Source organism: Oryctolagus cuniculus, chromosome 7, assembly GCF_051225735.1.
Source record: "Oryctolagus cuniculus isolate XC-2025 breed Fujian yellow rabbit chromosome 7, ASM5122573v1, whole genome shotgun sequence".
In the NCBI taxonomy this organism is placed as follows: domain Eukaryota; kingdom Metazoa; phylum Chordata; class Mammalia; order Lagomorpha; family Leporidae; genus Oryctolagus; species Oryctolagus cuniculus.
Window position 1 is genome coordinate 97,843,147 of NC_142873.1, and position 15,406 is coordinate 97,858,552.

The following is a 15,406-nucleotide window of genomic DNA, read 5'->3' on the forward strand; positions in this document are numbered from 1 at the left end:
TTTATATAAAGTTAAGATTTTATTATAAAAATATTAAGAAAAGTCACAACCACAGCTTAATATTTACTACCATATAATTTTTCTCAGTTGACATTCTGGCATTTGTATCTTTTAATTTATTAGTTCTAGCACTAACTAGTAATTTCCCTTTAAATGTATAATTTTTATGATTTGGCAATAAATAGGGTATGAAAACATCTTTATTTTACAATGAAGTAGTAATATATGCTAATAGTCTATGAGTACATACATTCACAATCTAAAAAATTGACAGATGGACACTAAGAGAGCTCCTATCTGCTGGTTCACTTTTCAAATGTCTGCAATGGCCAAAGGGTTGAAACAGGGAGTCAGAAACTCAATCTACATCTCCCACATGGGTAGCAGAAGCCCAATTACTTGAATCATCACCAATGGATTCCAGTCTATAGCAGCAGGAAGCTGGAGTCAGGAGCTAGAACCAGGAATCAAACCCAGGTATTTCAATATGGGACATGAGCATCTCAACTGCAAGGTTAAATGGCACTCTTGCTTTCAGATTTTAAACTATCAACACTTCTATAAATATGGCAGGTATCAGAATTACTGAAATAAAACCAACCATATACACAGTCAACTAATTTTTGACAATGGCTTTAAGGAGACATAATGGGGAAAGTTAATGGTGCTTGAAAGCTGGATTTTTCATGTGAAAAAAACTAGAGTCTGACCTTACACCATTCCTTAGAGTCAACTCAGAATGGACATAAGAGCTAAATATAAGATGTGAAACCATAAAACTCCCAGAAGAAAACATAAGGGTCAAGATCCTTGACACTGGCATTGGCAATGACTTTTTGGATATCACACCAAAAGGTCAGGCAACAAAAGGAAAATAAATAAATAGGATCACATCAAATGAAAGAGTTCTGCAGAGAAGAGAAAATGGAAGCCCCTGGAAAGTAAGTGGCATGCTCAAAGATCTCCAAGTTCCATGTAGCAGTCAGAATTCCAATGGAAGGCTTCTGATGCCCTCATTTTTCCATAGTGCATTTGTTCTATTAGGATACCATGTCTCAGTTATCACTTCTGATTAGGCTTGATTTGAAAAAGCTATGTCTATCTGTTTCACAGAGAAGGTATTAGTAGCAAACCCTGGTTTGTGAAATGATGGGGAAAGGGATCAGGTATTTTGCCCTAAACCAAAGGCCATCAGTCCTTTTATCCACAGATCAAAAGGAGGAAAAACATTTGTTACTAGATTCTATGGCAACAGAAGCAAATTCTGACTATCCTTGAAAGGACTGAGATTTAAAGATAAGTAAAATGTTACTATAATCGTTAATCAAATACCTCTGATGTTAAGATTCTGTTCGAACAATATTATATTTACTTTTTCTGTTTCGAAGTAGAAACTGAAACAAAAGAGAGGCATTAAAATCATAATTTTACTTTGCAATAATTCTGTGACTAAAAGTGGTGGTATTTAAGTAACAAATATTATACATAGCTATTTTTAGTATTATATGATTTCATTTATGTGGTACAAACAAAAGGTTAACTTGTAGAAGTTAAAAGGATATTGGTGGTGGGGCGGATGTTGTGGTGCGTTGGTGCGTTTGCAATGATGCCTACATTCCATACAGGCTTGCTAGTTCGAGTCATGGCTACCATGTTTCTGACCCAACTTCCTGCTAATGCACCTAGGGAGGTAGGGGATAATGGCTCAAGTACTTCAGTCCTTGCTACCAATGTTGGACACCTGGATGGAGTTCCTGGCTCTTGACTTTGGCTTGGCCCAGCCCCTGCTGCTGCAGCCATTTGGGGAGTGAACCAGGGAGTAGAAGATCTCACTCTTCATCCATTACTCTGCCTTTTAAATAAATAAAACCTATAATGGTGGTTACCAGAGACTGCGGAGGGAATGGAGGAGAGAGTGTTGGATTGATTAGTGAGTACTAAGTTATAGCTAAATAGAAGAAAGAAGCTCTAGGGTTCTGTTGCATAGTAAGGTGACTACAGATGTTAATGCACTGCATACTTATCTACTAAAAAAATCTAGAAGACAGGATTTTGAACATTTTTATAATAAAGAAATGTCAAATGTTTGAGGAATGTTTGAGGAAGTATGTATCTTTACCCTGATTTGACATTATACAATATACACATGAAATAGTACGTTGTACACCATAGCTATGTACAATTATTGCATCTATTTAAAAAAATTTAAGCCATCTATGTTTATAAAATAGGTTTCCCTAAATTATAGAGAAATGAAATCTTGCTATTCTGGATGACTGATACACTCACCAGATACTCCTATAAAGAGTAGCTTTATAAAACCTATTAGAAGTATTCTTCTACCAAGACACTTCAAAACAAATCTTAGTAATCTTCAGGGAAGATAGTGACATTGATTCCTGGATCGTCAGCATCATCATTTTCAAGTTCTTTGTCACAGTCTTCAGTAATACGTTTGTAATGTGATTTTTCTTGGTTTCTTTTTTTCTTGTGAGTATCAAATGGGTCTTTGATCTCAGTCTGTGAGTTAGTAATAGTTTCCCTTTTCAAAGCATGTTGTAGGCAGCTGTAAAACCTGTCAAGAAAGAAGCACTACTGTTACAGCTGTGTTCTGAAACCAAATGACGGACATGCACTTAGAACTTGTAAATCATGTAAATTTGACAATGTTTCATATTAGCCTTATAAATACATAATATATTGAAGAAATAATATGTATCTTGCCCTCATCACTGTATCTGGTAGGGTCGTCAGAGGATGAAAGATGACATATGTAAGTCCTTTGCAGTTACTGGCACAGTAGTGACAATAATGCACAATAATGACCATTTTTCTACAAGATAGATATCATTGAGTCAATGACTCTATCCACTTGTTTTCTGTTATATTCTTAGCATGTAGTATAGTGCTCTATCTATCAGTCACTAAGAATATGCTCAATGAGAAATAACTACTGAATAAAGAAATAACTATGGATGCATTCTACTAGGTGCCAAGTTAGAATAATCTGGAAGTTGAGAACTCCCTTGTCATTTTAGGGATTTACCTTGCTTGTTTGCCCTATTATACTGGGAGACTATGACAGAGAATTTTAAAATTATTTATCTATTTATTTGGAAGGGGAGATCCCATCCTCTGGTTCCCTATATACCCCAAATGGCCAACTGGGTGGGGGTGGGAACAAAGTCAAGAGCTGAGAACTCAACCCAGGTCTCCCACTTGGGTGGCAGGAGCCCAATCACTTGAGCCATCATTACTGCCTCCCAGGGTCTGCATTAGCAGGAAGCTGGAGTCAAGAATCAAACCCAGGCACTCTGATGTAGAATGTAGGCATCTTAATCACTAGCCTAAATGCCTGCTCCTGATAGGAAATATTTTATCTACAGAATAGATTGCTATTTAGAACAATTTTCATCCTTCTTTAATTCAATGAGGAGGCTAAATTCCACCTGTAAAGGCTCTAAAATTCCAAAAGTTCACCTGTTCCCAAAAACTCCACACAACTCTAATACATACACAACACGATTACCACATATACCCATATTTCAAGAACATATTGACTCACCACTGTATACCTTGATATCCAGTGCCTTGCCTGACATACAAAAGGTGCTCAATAACTATTTCATCAATGAATAAATCACTCTCAAAAAATGAAGTACAGTGAAAGGAAAAAGACTGAGAAACATTAACATTTAACTTTTGGAGCCTTGATTGGTGATAACAACTTCCCATTTAATGTACTCTTTATATCCTTACCTGACTGAAACTTGACTTCCCTGCAGACATCTGCCTTCATTCTTCTCAGGTCGGGGCTGCTTATTCTTTTCATAGCCTGTCTATCCAAGAGGTGAGTTCCACTGGCTCATCAACACTTTGCCAGGCGACCTTTGTTTTTCTGTCCCTCATATTCCACCTACCAATATATTCTGCTCAGGCCCTTAGGTTCATGAGGAATGTTACACCTGGCCTGATCTTTTTTTCCTAGGTCTTATCACCATTTTAAGTAGCTTCAATTCCTGGTTTTCTTCTCATGTTCCATATTGTCTGTTCAGAATAATCTAATAGAATGACCCATTTCAATCTCAAACACAAATCTGAGTATTCCGATGGTATAAATCAACCTTTTCTTATCAGGTGGTGCTATCCATGACAGGCAACCTATTCTGCCATTTTTTAAAAAAGATTTATTTATTTATCTGAAAGGCAGAGTTACAGAGAGGCAGAGGCAGAGAGAGAGAAGTCTCCTATCTGCTGGTTCTCTCCCCAAATGGCCGCAATGGCCAGAGCTGGGTCAGTCCGAAGCCAGGAGCTTGGAGCATCCTCCAGGTCTCCCACGGAGGTGCAGGGGCCCAAGGACTTGGACCATCTTTTACTGTCTTCCCAGACCATAACAGAGAGCTGGATTGGAAGTAGAGCAGCCGGGACTAGAACTGGCACCCATATGGGATGCCAGCACTGCAGGCAGCGGCTTCACCTGCTATGCCACAGTGCCAGCCCCTCTTCTGCCATTTTTGCCACTGTGCACTTTATGCTTATGTAACTTAGTCTTGTTTCTGAATTATGTTTTATCTTAGGAAGTGAAAGATAAGATTAAGTTGTTCATTTATCATCACAGAGAATTAACAGCTTGAATAAAATGACTTGAACAGATATGTTACTTTAATCTTCCATTAAAGAACCTAAGAATTCAAAACTACATCCTCTACATCCTTAGGGTATCAAAAAACAACAGATAAAATGGAACAAAGATTCTTTCTTGCTGAAAGTCAAGAATAAAAATTTCAAATACTAGTTTTCTTTCTTTCCTCTTTTTAAAAGAGAACTTTCAAAGTCCTTTGAAAAACCATTTTAACAAATCAAAAATTTGTTTTCCAATAATATGTTCTCCCTTTATACTATGACCCTCTCTACACATTCTAAAGCCCAATTCTCAAAATGTAATTTTCACAGCTTTCAAAGACAACAAAAAGAACTCTGAGTATTTGAGTATGAAACAAATGTATGCTCAGGTAATTGGATTTTTTTTCCTCTCCCTTGAAATGAAACCAAATTGTCTTCCATTTCTCCATCACTGCAATCAAGATTATAACACCATAGGACAACTTATATTTAGTTCTCTTTACAAAGGAGAATTCTTCAGGCCAGCCCTGAGAAATTGAAATCTTGTTTTTCAAGGTCAGTTAGAGAGCTACTTGCAATAAAAACTGGAACTTCTTTGGCTTCTGAAACAGGAATATAGAACTCAGGAAATCTAGGCACAACTTCACACACTTCTAGGTTTTCAACATTTACAAATATTGAAGATTCTGATATATCATGAATTTGAACTTTAACTGATTAAGCTATAGCATGTTTTATTTTAAAAACACACACACACAAATATATGTCACAGGGCCTGTGCCAGGTACTGGAAACAGGTAGAAGATGTGGTCTGTGGCCTGTGCCCTCAAGAAGCTTATGGCTTAAGAGGAGCTGTAGAGCCATAAAGCCATTTTTAACAGGTGTGAAAAAAAGAACACAGAACAAAAAGAGGGAGCACACTTAGGGCACACTGCTGCAACTGAGATCCTGAAATCCTCCTCAGAAAAACATCTGATGCCTGAGCTGAATGACAAGGATAATAGAAGCTGGCCATGTGTTAAGAGGGGAATTATGACTACTCCCCACAACAAAATGAGGCAAGGGGTGGAAGGTGTGAGTAGTGGCTACCCAAAGAGAAACTATCAAAAGATAAAATATGTTTTCACTTTATATTATTGACTTCTTTGATCTTATGTATATAGGGAATGTGAGTTATTTATTTAACTTCTTTAGTTCCCTTTATAGAAAAGATATGATTAGTAACTCTGAGGAGTCTGACATCTGTTATCCTTTACCACTCCTTCTCTGAATTACTGCCATTTTTAATCTGTCGCCATGCTGGGTGGGTAGTCTACAGTTATTATTCCATTCATCTTTATTTTTTTTTATTGACAGGCAGAATTAGACAGTGAGAGAGAGAGAGACAGAGAAAGGTCTTCCTTCTGTTGGTTCACCCCCCTAATGGCCGCTACAGCTGGTGCGCTGCGGCCGGCGCGCCACACCGATCTGAAGCCAGGAGCCTGGTGCTTCCTCCTGGTCTCCCATGGGGTGCAGGGCCCAAGCACTTGGGCCATCCTCCACTGCCTTCCTGGGCCACAGCAGAGAGCTGGACTGGAAGAGGAGCAACCGGGATAGAATCCAGCGCTCCAACCGGGACTAGAACCTGGGGTACCAGCGCCACAGGCGGAGGATTAGCCAAGTGAGCAGTGGCACTGGCTCCATTCATCTTGATACTCATGGACCTGTAACTTTTTACCTAGACTGTAGCAAGAGTTTCCTCCTGCTCCCTGAATAATCTTACATGTGTTTAGAATAGTCATCTTAATGCTCTGAAGCTTTCTAAGTAGCATGATTATGGAAAAAAATCAGTCAATAGATCCAATAAACATTTGTTAACTGGTATTCTCATGCAAGAAACTCAGAATACAATGATGAATATGAAACTGTCTTGGCCTTTGGGGAACTCAATATAATGTTTTAAGTTTCAAGTTCCTTTATCGTTTATGATTAACTCAAAAAAACATTATTGGACTTCTAATAGGAGCTAGACACTGTTTTAGGATAAGAGATATTTCGTGTGTATCTGTGTGTGGCAGGGGCATTAGGTACAGGGAGAAGTCCTATCTTCTATATGCTATGTTGTAATGGGCAAAAATAAACATACCTGCCATTAAGCAATTGTCATCTCTGTTTTAACTCTGAGACTTATATTGTAATGATAGAAAATGGAGTTAAGAATGTGAACCAAGGAATTGGCTGTGCTGTTCAAACCAGGATAAGAATATTAACAAAAGGCTGCAGGGATATTTTAATTAAATATGTTCAATAGGTTATTGGATATGCGGGCCCAGAAGTCTAGAGAGATTTGGAAAACTTCCCAGAATAAATGAAGCAGCTGAAGCCATGGGCCAGGGACAGAATCTTGAACAACAGTATCTAATGAGAAGGTGAGATAAGAGAAATCAACAACAAAACTAGAAAGGAGTACCATAAACATGAAGGAACACTGCAAAGAGATGTAACTGTAATTCTTGCTCCTCTTATCTTTTAGGTAAATCAAAACATTTCCTTATCCCTATTTATGGCTTACATGTGGTCACTTATTTTTCTCTGTTCATCCTATTCCTTCTACCCACCAACCAATTCCTCCTTTTCCCAGGGTTCTTCTTTTAAGAAACCTGCCTTCCTTTAAGGCACAGTTCACTGATCTCTTCCAAGAAGCTTTCTTGGATTACACTCCCTCTGCTCAAATGAACTTTACTTCCTCTTTTGAAATCCTATTTTATACCACTCTTACAATACTTGCTATTTTCCATGTTGAATTATAATTATTTATGTGCCTGCCTGAACTCCCAGTTATGCTACATAAGAGCTGTCCCAGAAGGATCCATGTCAGATTCATCTTGAATTCTAGTGCCTTATGGTAGGTTTCTATTGAAGTATTTATTGAAAGAATAAACACTCATTCATCCTCATCCTATCTATCACTTCTATGATGGATTAAAGACTATTCTGGAAATACCTGGTATCCCTGCTGCCAAGATACAAGTACTATATAACCTGGGAAAGACTGAGAACAGACCTGGGCTGGGTTCCACGTAGAGTTCACATGTAACTTGGAAAGCAGTTGCGGGGGAAAAAAAGTGACAAAAAAGATTCATCAGCCTTTAACTGAGTCATTTACTCATTAGATTAAAAATTCAACCATTGGTTACTCAAAATAAGTCAAAATAACCTAAATAAATATAAGAACTGAAATTATAAAACTCTTAGAAGAAAAAATAGGGGATATGATTCATTATACTAAATTCAGCCATGATTTCTTGGATATAACACCAAAAGCAATAACAAGAAAAATAAATTGGACTTCATCAAATATAAAACTTTTTTGCACAAAAGGATACTATAAGAGAGTGAAAAGGCATTACACAGAGTGAGGAAAATATTTGCAACTCATATACCTGATAAGAGATTAATATCTATAGTCTATAAAAAATATAACAAAAAAAAACAATCAAATGTTAAAATGATCAAAGGACTTGAATAGCTATTTCTCCAAATAAAGGAGATAGATGGCCAATAAACACATGAAATGATTCTAAACATCACATCATTGCAGAAATACAAAGCAAGACAACAGTGAAATTCCACTTCACACCTTTTAGGATGGTTATCACTAAAAAAAGAAAAAGATAAAGTATTAGCCAGGATGCGGTTCCATTTTCTTTATGTTGGGAATACAAAATGGTGAAGCTGCTATACAAACCTATATTGTGATGCTTAAAAAAGTAAACATAGAATTACTATACAACCCAGCAGTTCCACAAAAAGAACTGGAAACGGACTTGGAAGTGTGTATACCAATGTTGAGAATGTTGAGAATAGTGTAATTCACAACCCAAATATCCACGGGCAAATAAGCAAAATGCAGCTTACGAATATAATGGAGTACTTATTCAAAGAGAAATGAGATTCTGATGCATGCTACAGCATAGATGAGCCTTGAAAACATTAGCTAAGTGAAATAAGACAACACAAAAGAACAAATAAATATTCTATGTTTCTCATACTAGTCAAATTCATAGAAACTTAAAACTGTGTTTACCAGGGACTGAGAGTATGGCTAATGGGAGTTGTTTAATGAGTTCTAAATTTCAGTTTTGGATGATGAAAAAGTATTGGGGATGGGCAGAGAGAATGCTATATAGCAATGTGAATGTACTTAGTGCCATTAGTTAAAATGTAAATTTCATGTTTTATTCTTATATATTTTACCACACACACACACACACACAAATCTTAAAAAAATCAACCATTGGAAATACAGTCAATTACTTTTTATTTCGGATTTGCTTTGTTCTTAACAACATTATATGCCAATATAGTCAGCCCTTTTATTTTACATTTTATTTAAAATCTTCTTGTTACACAGTTGATGAGAAGACGAACATGGCTAATTTCATTCTACTCACAGCCAAATGGTGGTTTCATGTGATCTATGCACCGAGCTCTTACTAACAGATACAAAGAAAACTTTCCTCTTGTAGTTAGTAAACAGATCTGCAGACTTCATGGTTTTCACCTGCAAATCGTTATGTATGAAATTATCTGACTATGTCTGGTGTCAGTTCCTGTCTCTTCCATTCTCCAAATCAGCTGTTTATAAAGCAGGCTGCTACTTGCAGGCCTTGTCTTGCCTAGCTCCAGAAACCACAGAAACGTAACTGTTCTTGAGTTCCACTAAGAAGGGGGCTTGGGAATTTTTTTTTTTAACAAATAAGACCTTTTGCTGTTAAAATGATTTTACTTCTTATTTTTCAAGTTTCTAGAATATTTCTTATTGCTAAAGTGTTACTGCGTAGGGTTTTTTGTGCTTTAAAAATTTTCTAACATATTCAAATTATAAAACTTTGGTCCTATGACAAAACAGTTTTTGTACCCAATGTCTGATTGCACCTCCAGCATTTATTTTTTTCTCTTTTCAACATCAGAAGAGTAACACTTTCTGTGCATTTGGTTGAATGTACAGCTGTTCCCAAAGGAGCTCCCTAATTTGTTCACACTTTCTGAATTCACATGTAATCTTCTAATCAGTATCTTAAGACAGTTTTTACCCTTCTTTAATTTTTCCCTGATTTTATATGATGAGCATGGCTCTCTTGATAGCAGCATGCACACTATAATCTCAAAGCATATTTTTCAGTCAATGGATTTAAAACATAATTTGATTTTATAGTTGGTGAACGTGGCTCAATTAACTTCACCAGGTGTATAGTTAGTTGATCTTGGGCTATATTTATAATCTTGTTGAAATTCAAGTAAGGAAACAGAAAAAACTGATTTGCTACTTCCAGTGTTTTAGCAAACAGTCTCACTGGATTACTATTTAATGGAGTAAGCTTTTGGAAAGGTACAATGAGTGCCTACATAGGGTTTAACTCTAGTCTGGCAGAGTGTAGAGGTACACTTGCGTTGCTTACCTGAAGTCATCACTTTAGTTAAAATGTTTGCTTAAAGCACTTTATGGCCAGGTTTTGTGTCAGTTTTTCTCAACCAGAGTTCAGCTAGAAAATTAAGTTCTAGTGTCCTAAGACATCCATTATATGTATTGGATTAATTTCTCTTGTATTTAAATGGTATGTGCTGCAGCTGGCAGTGTGCTATAGCAGGCAGAGGTGTCATCTGCGACACCAGCATCCCATATGGGTGCTGCTTTGCATCCTGGCTACTCCACTTCCAACCCAGGCCCCTGCTAGTAGCCTGGGAAAAGCAGAAGAGGATGACCAGTGTGCTTGGGCCCCTGCTACCCACATGGAAGACCCAGAGGAAGCTCCTGGCTTCCTCCCAGTGACTGCAGCCACCTGGGGATTGAACCAGCAGATGGAAGATCTCTCTCTCTCTCTCTCTCTCTCTTGCTCTCTCAGTCTGTCTCTACCTCTCTCTAACTCTGACTTTCAAATAAATAAATAAAAAAGGTGTGATTGGTTAGATAGTATCTCCTCATTTGTTAAAGAAAAAGGAGGGAGGTACCAGTTATACACTATCCTTAGGATTGAGAAAATAGTCACTTGAAAAATTTGTGACTTTTATGGTTCAAATGAGGAGCCTGGTTGAGAAAGCCTAGATGGTAATACTGAAATAGGTATAGGTTTATTATTCTGTGAGTAAATGGAGAAGGATAAGGCCTATCCTATCCTGAGAGTCCATTTATAACAAGGAGGACCAGTCATTATACAGATGACATAAAATGACTATAATACAAATAATTATTCTTTAAGATGGATATTTCCCTCAAGTAAAGATAGGAAAAATAAAGCCAAGACAGTTGAGTAACTTGGTGGAACTAGGATGAAAAATTTGGTAGAACAAGGATTTGAATGCAGTTCTGCCTTTGAAGGCTAGTTCTATTGCTTTTCCGCATGCTACACCACTATCATTGGTGCTTCCGGCCTTAGCTGCTTCAAGAAGGTAATGAAGAATTTTAAGCAGGCAACAGGACTCCTTTGTACTTCACTGACATGATTCTGATTAGGATATGGACAATCGCTTAGCAGAGAGACATAATAGGAGCATTCTACTTGATAAAGCCTGTTAGTGAGGTTATTGAAATGGCCCTGAATAGAAAAAGTAGCAGTCAGGATGGAAACAACACTGAAGAGATATTTAACAATAATTGACTCGATGTGAGACAATCAAGGGGGTAGGGAAGAAGTAAAGAATAAATTACAAATAACATCAAATTGGTCTCACTCATTTAATAACTAAGAAATGTACAACTTGCTGATGTAATCAGTAGCATTCTCTTTATGAAAGGCAACAAAATATTTTCTTCTTTATATAAAAACTCAAGAAAATGTTGGGGAAAAAGTAAGAGTTTCTTCTGGAAAGTGAAGTTTAAAAACAAGATGAGTATAAACATGAATTGATAGATATAGTCCTTTCTATTTGGACAATTATGTCAATTCTAGATCTAATCTATGGTAAGAGTTGGGTATTGAAGTAACTAGAGGGGCCGGCACTGTGGCCAAGTGGGTTAACGCCCTGGCCTGAAACGACAGCATCCCATATGGGCACCAGTTCTAGTCCTGGCTGCTCCACTTCCCATCCAGCTCTCTGCTATAGCCTGGGAAAGCAATAGAAGATGGCCCAAGTCCTTGGGCCCCTACACCCACGTGGGAGACCTGGAGGAAGCTCCTGGCTCCTGGCTTCGGATTGGTGCAGCTCCAGCCGTTGCGGCCAATTGGGGAGTGGATCAGTGGATGGAAGACCTCTCTCTCTGTCTCTACCTCTCTCTGTAACTGTCTTTCAAATAAATAAATCTTTCATAAAAAAAAAAAAAAAAAAAGAAGTAACTAGAGGTATAAAACCTGTATCAAACTAAAATTAACTAAGCTGCATTTCTCAAAGGGAGACTCCATGCAGTTAACTGGTAGATCACATCCAGTGGCAGCATGCACCTCTTCCCTAGCTGTCCTCAACCTGATCAGTTATGGTTCCTGTGGTTGTTGGGCTCCTTCCCCTGTGAAATTAAGTTTCTCTCCTTGGGGTGTGTTTCTGGCAGCCATGTGACCACCATCCCCCAGAATGCTCAATTTAGTGCCCATTATAATCTTGCCTATTCTCTTCTGTTACCATGATCATCTTTTTACTATTCACAATAAAGCTGTAAGTAGATAATCAGTTGAGATTAGAAATTAAAGATGGTATGTACTAATATTTTCAAGGATGACTTAGGCATATAAAAATAACATGAAATATCCATTTAATATACCTTTCAATTCTTTTCTTATTTTCCTCCATTTTCTGATTTGCTATATTTAACAGGAAGTCAACATATTCCTCTGTCACCATCAGTTTCCCATTATGGCTTAATGGAACTTCTAAGCCATGTGTGCTCCGGACAGCCTATAAGGAAAGAGCAATTTAGATATTTAGACTTATACATGGAGACACTGGAGATAATTCAAGAAAAGTCTCAGTTATGGCTATGTTTGAACATAGTTTAGCTTCGCGTGAGCTTGTGCTTTGATATAATTTAGCTGAACACAGTTGAAACAAAGGTGATTTAAATAGATTTTCCCATCATACCAGTAATTCTAAAGAAAACACCATACATATTATCTTTCAGAAAAGCAGATACTATCAAAGAATCCTATAACCTTTAACAGTTTCATTCTCACTATAGCTTGGAAAGTTTTAATGCACAATTTAAAGAAAATAAATAAATAAAATCTCAAAACAAGCCTCAAGGGAAAACTAAAAGGGATTGGATGCCAAAAAGTCTCTTAACACTGCTTGAACTAAGTATGGGTATTTCTAGCCACACAGTGTAAAGTAAACCATGCCTCCTCTATCACACATGGTGGCTGATTTTTGCATGCTTTCTGGTTACCAGTCTTCTTAATCCTGATGATGAAACAAACACTCAAACACTGGGTCTACAACAATAGCAACATGCTATGAAAACTGTTATGAAGAATAGGAATTCATTCAATGAATCTTACCAAATATCTATAATGTTCTAGGCCCCATGTAAGGTATAAACATACAAGGAGACTGTAACATGATTGCTGCCTTTAAAAGCTCATACTTCAGAGCAGGAAATAAAGAGGTGAACAAAGGATTATTATACAACCTAGGTGTTATGACAGAAGAAACATACATGCAAGTACAGGCATGCATGCACGCATGCATGTACATACACACACACACACAATGCTAGCAATGTATGGAACAAAAGCAATATTTGAATTAGGACTTAGCTTTCTGGGGGAGGCAGCAGTTAAAATTTGGGATTTTAAAGGAAAAGTGCAATCTTACCAGACACAAAAATAAGCAAGGGGATATTCCAGTATAGGAACAACTTATTTGTTTTTTTTTAAAGATTTATTTTATTTATTTGAAGGACAGAGTTACACAGAGAGGTAGGGACAGAGAGAGAGGGATCCACTGGTTCACTCCCCCAGATGGCTGCAACAGCCGGAGCTGCGCCGATCTGAAGCCAGGAGCCAGGAGCTTCTTCCCGGTCTCCCATGTGGGTGCAGGTGCCCAAGGACGTGGGCCATCTTCTGCTTTCCCAGGCCATAGCAGAGAGCTGGACCGGAAGAGGAGCAGCCAGGACTAGAACCAGCGCCCATATGGGATGCCAGAGCTTCAGGCCAGGGCATTAACCCGCTGCGCCACAGCGCCGGCCCTGGAACAACTTATTTGTAAGTACAGGGTCATGAAGGAAAATGATACATTTGAAGACAACTAGCCGTTCTCTATGGCTAAAACATTGGGAAATGAACATAAATAGGTAGATGCAAAATAGTTTGGAGATGGCCATGAATATTAAGGACAACATCTGGAGACCTTGATGTTTTAAAAAGAGGGTGCTAACAATATTGGTTGGAGGGACTGATGGAGAAGACCTGTAGTGGAAGACCAGTCAGGAGACAAGTGTAAAGATAAAGGTAAGGGATTATGAGGGCTAAGCAGAGGGCCTGAGGTGCAGTCAGGCGTCAGAGAGACAAAATGTTCAGCCCTATAACCAACTGAATATGTGAGAAAGAGGAGGGTGAAAGAATGGCTCTGTTCTTGCCTGAGCCACTAAATGCATCATGGAGTGAAGTGAGGACACAAACCAGTACTGTGAGCTTTGACTTTTTTTTTTTTAAAGACTTATTTATTTATTTGAAAGTCAGAGTTACACAGAGAGAGACGGAGAGGCAGGGAGAGAGAAAGAGAGGTCTTCCATCCACTGTTCACTCCTCAACTGGTCACAATCGCTGGAGCTGTGCAGATCCGAAGCCAGGAGCCAGGAGTTTCTTCTGGGTCTCCCACATGGGTGCAGGGGCCCAAGGACTTGGGTCAGCTTCTACTGCTTTCCCAGGTCATCCATAGCAGAGAGCTGGGTCGGAACTGGAGCAGCTGGGACTCAAACTGGCACCCATATGGGATGCTGCCACTGCAGATGGCACCAGCCTGAGCTTTGGCTTTCTATTTGACTGGTTTTGGTGTCTTCTTTTGTAAGCCACCTCTATATGCAAAACAGGCTTTTTGTTAAAAATGGAATACATGGAGTTGCTGTTTGGAGCACTGATTAAAGTTGCCACTTGGGACACCTGTATCCAATATTGGAGTTCCTGGTTTAAGTCCTAGCTCCTCTGCTTTGGATCAAGTTTGCTACTAACAGGCATCCTGGGAGGCAGCAGATGATGGCTCGAGAACTCGGATCCCTTGTTACCTACGTGGGAGACCCAGATTGAGTTCCAGCCTCCTAGCTTTGGCCTGACCTGGTTGTTGTAGTTTCCAGTAGATGGAAAAGCTATCCCTCTGCCTTTCAGATAAGAGGAGGAGGAGGAAGAGGAGTAAGAAGAAGAGAAGCTCAGAAAGGGGAACCAGAAGAGGGAAAGGAAGTGGGAGAGAGAGGAGGAAGTCAAAGAGAAGGAGGAGCAGAAAAAAAAATAGGAGAGTCTAGGGAGCTAGAATAGAGGGCAATTTGAAATAGTTCAAAGATAAACAATACATGTCACTTCAAACAGTAGATACCAGACATCAGACAAAGCAATATAACTAAGGGTTAGCTTGACCAAGAAATTACTCAAAGAGAATGTGGGACTTAGAAGGGACCTTAAAGTTCATCTAGTCCAGGGATTGGAAGTTTTTTATATAGACAATATAGTATCTTTCACAACTACTCGATGTTGTCACTGTGTGGCACAGAAGCAACCTTAGCTAATAATTAATCAGTGGGTATAGTGGGATATGGCTCCCTGTGGCCTGGACTTGACCTTCAGATGGAATTTGCTGGGCCCTTGACAGGGGTGAGAAAATTCCC

At 38.5% G+C, this 15,406-nt stretch overlaps 1 protein-coding gene across 11 annotated transcripts in view; it reads right to left on the minus strand.

The window, feature by feature from the left end:
* The window catches only part of TYW3 (tRNA-yW synthesizing protein 3 homolog), a 26,317-nt gene continuing 10,911 nt past the window's right edge, over window positions 1-15,406 (minus strand). For 5 of the 11 annotated variants that reach the window (XR_011390151.2, XM_017346171.4, XM_002715915.6 and 2 more), the window contains 2 exons: window positions 12,356-12,489; window positions 1-2,575 (listed from right to left, as the gene is read on the minus strand). Coding sequence is in view for 5 of the 11 variants with exons in the window: in XM_017346171.4 (XP_017201660.1) it covers window positions 2,365-2,575; window positions 12,356-12,489 (345 nt within the window). In the remaining 6 variants the exon portion in view is untranslated. Of the gene's footprint in view, window positions 2,576-7,666; window positions 7,700-11,324; window positions 12,490-15,406 lie in introns of those variants that run through there. The other 6 variants (XR_016237277.1, XR_016237278.1, XR_016237279.1 and 3 more) reach the window with 3 other exon arrangements.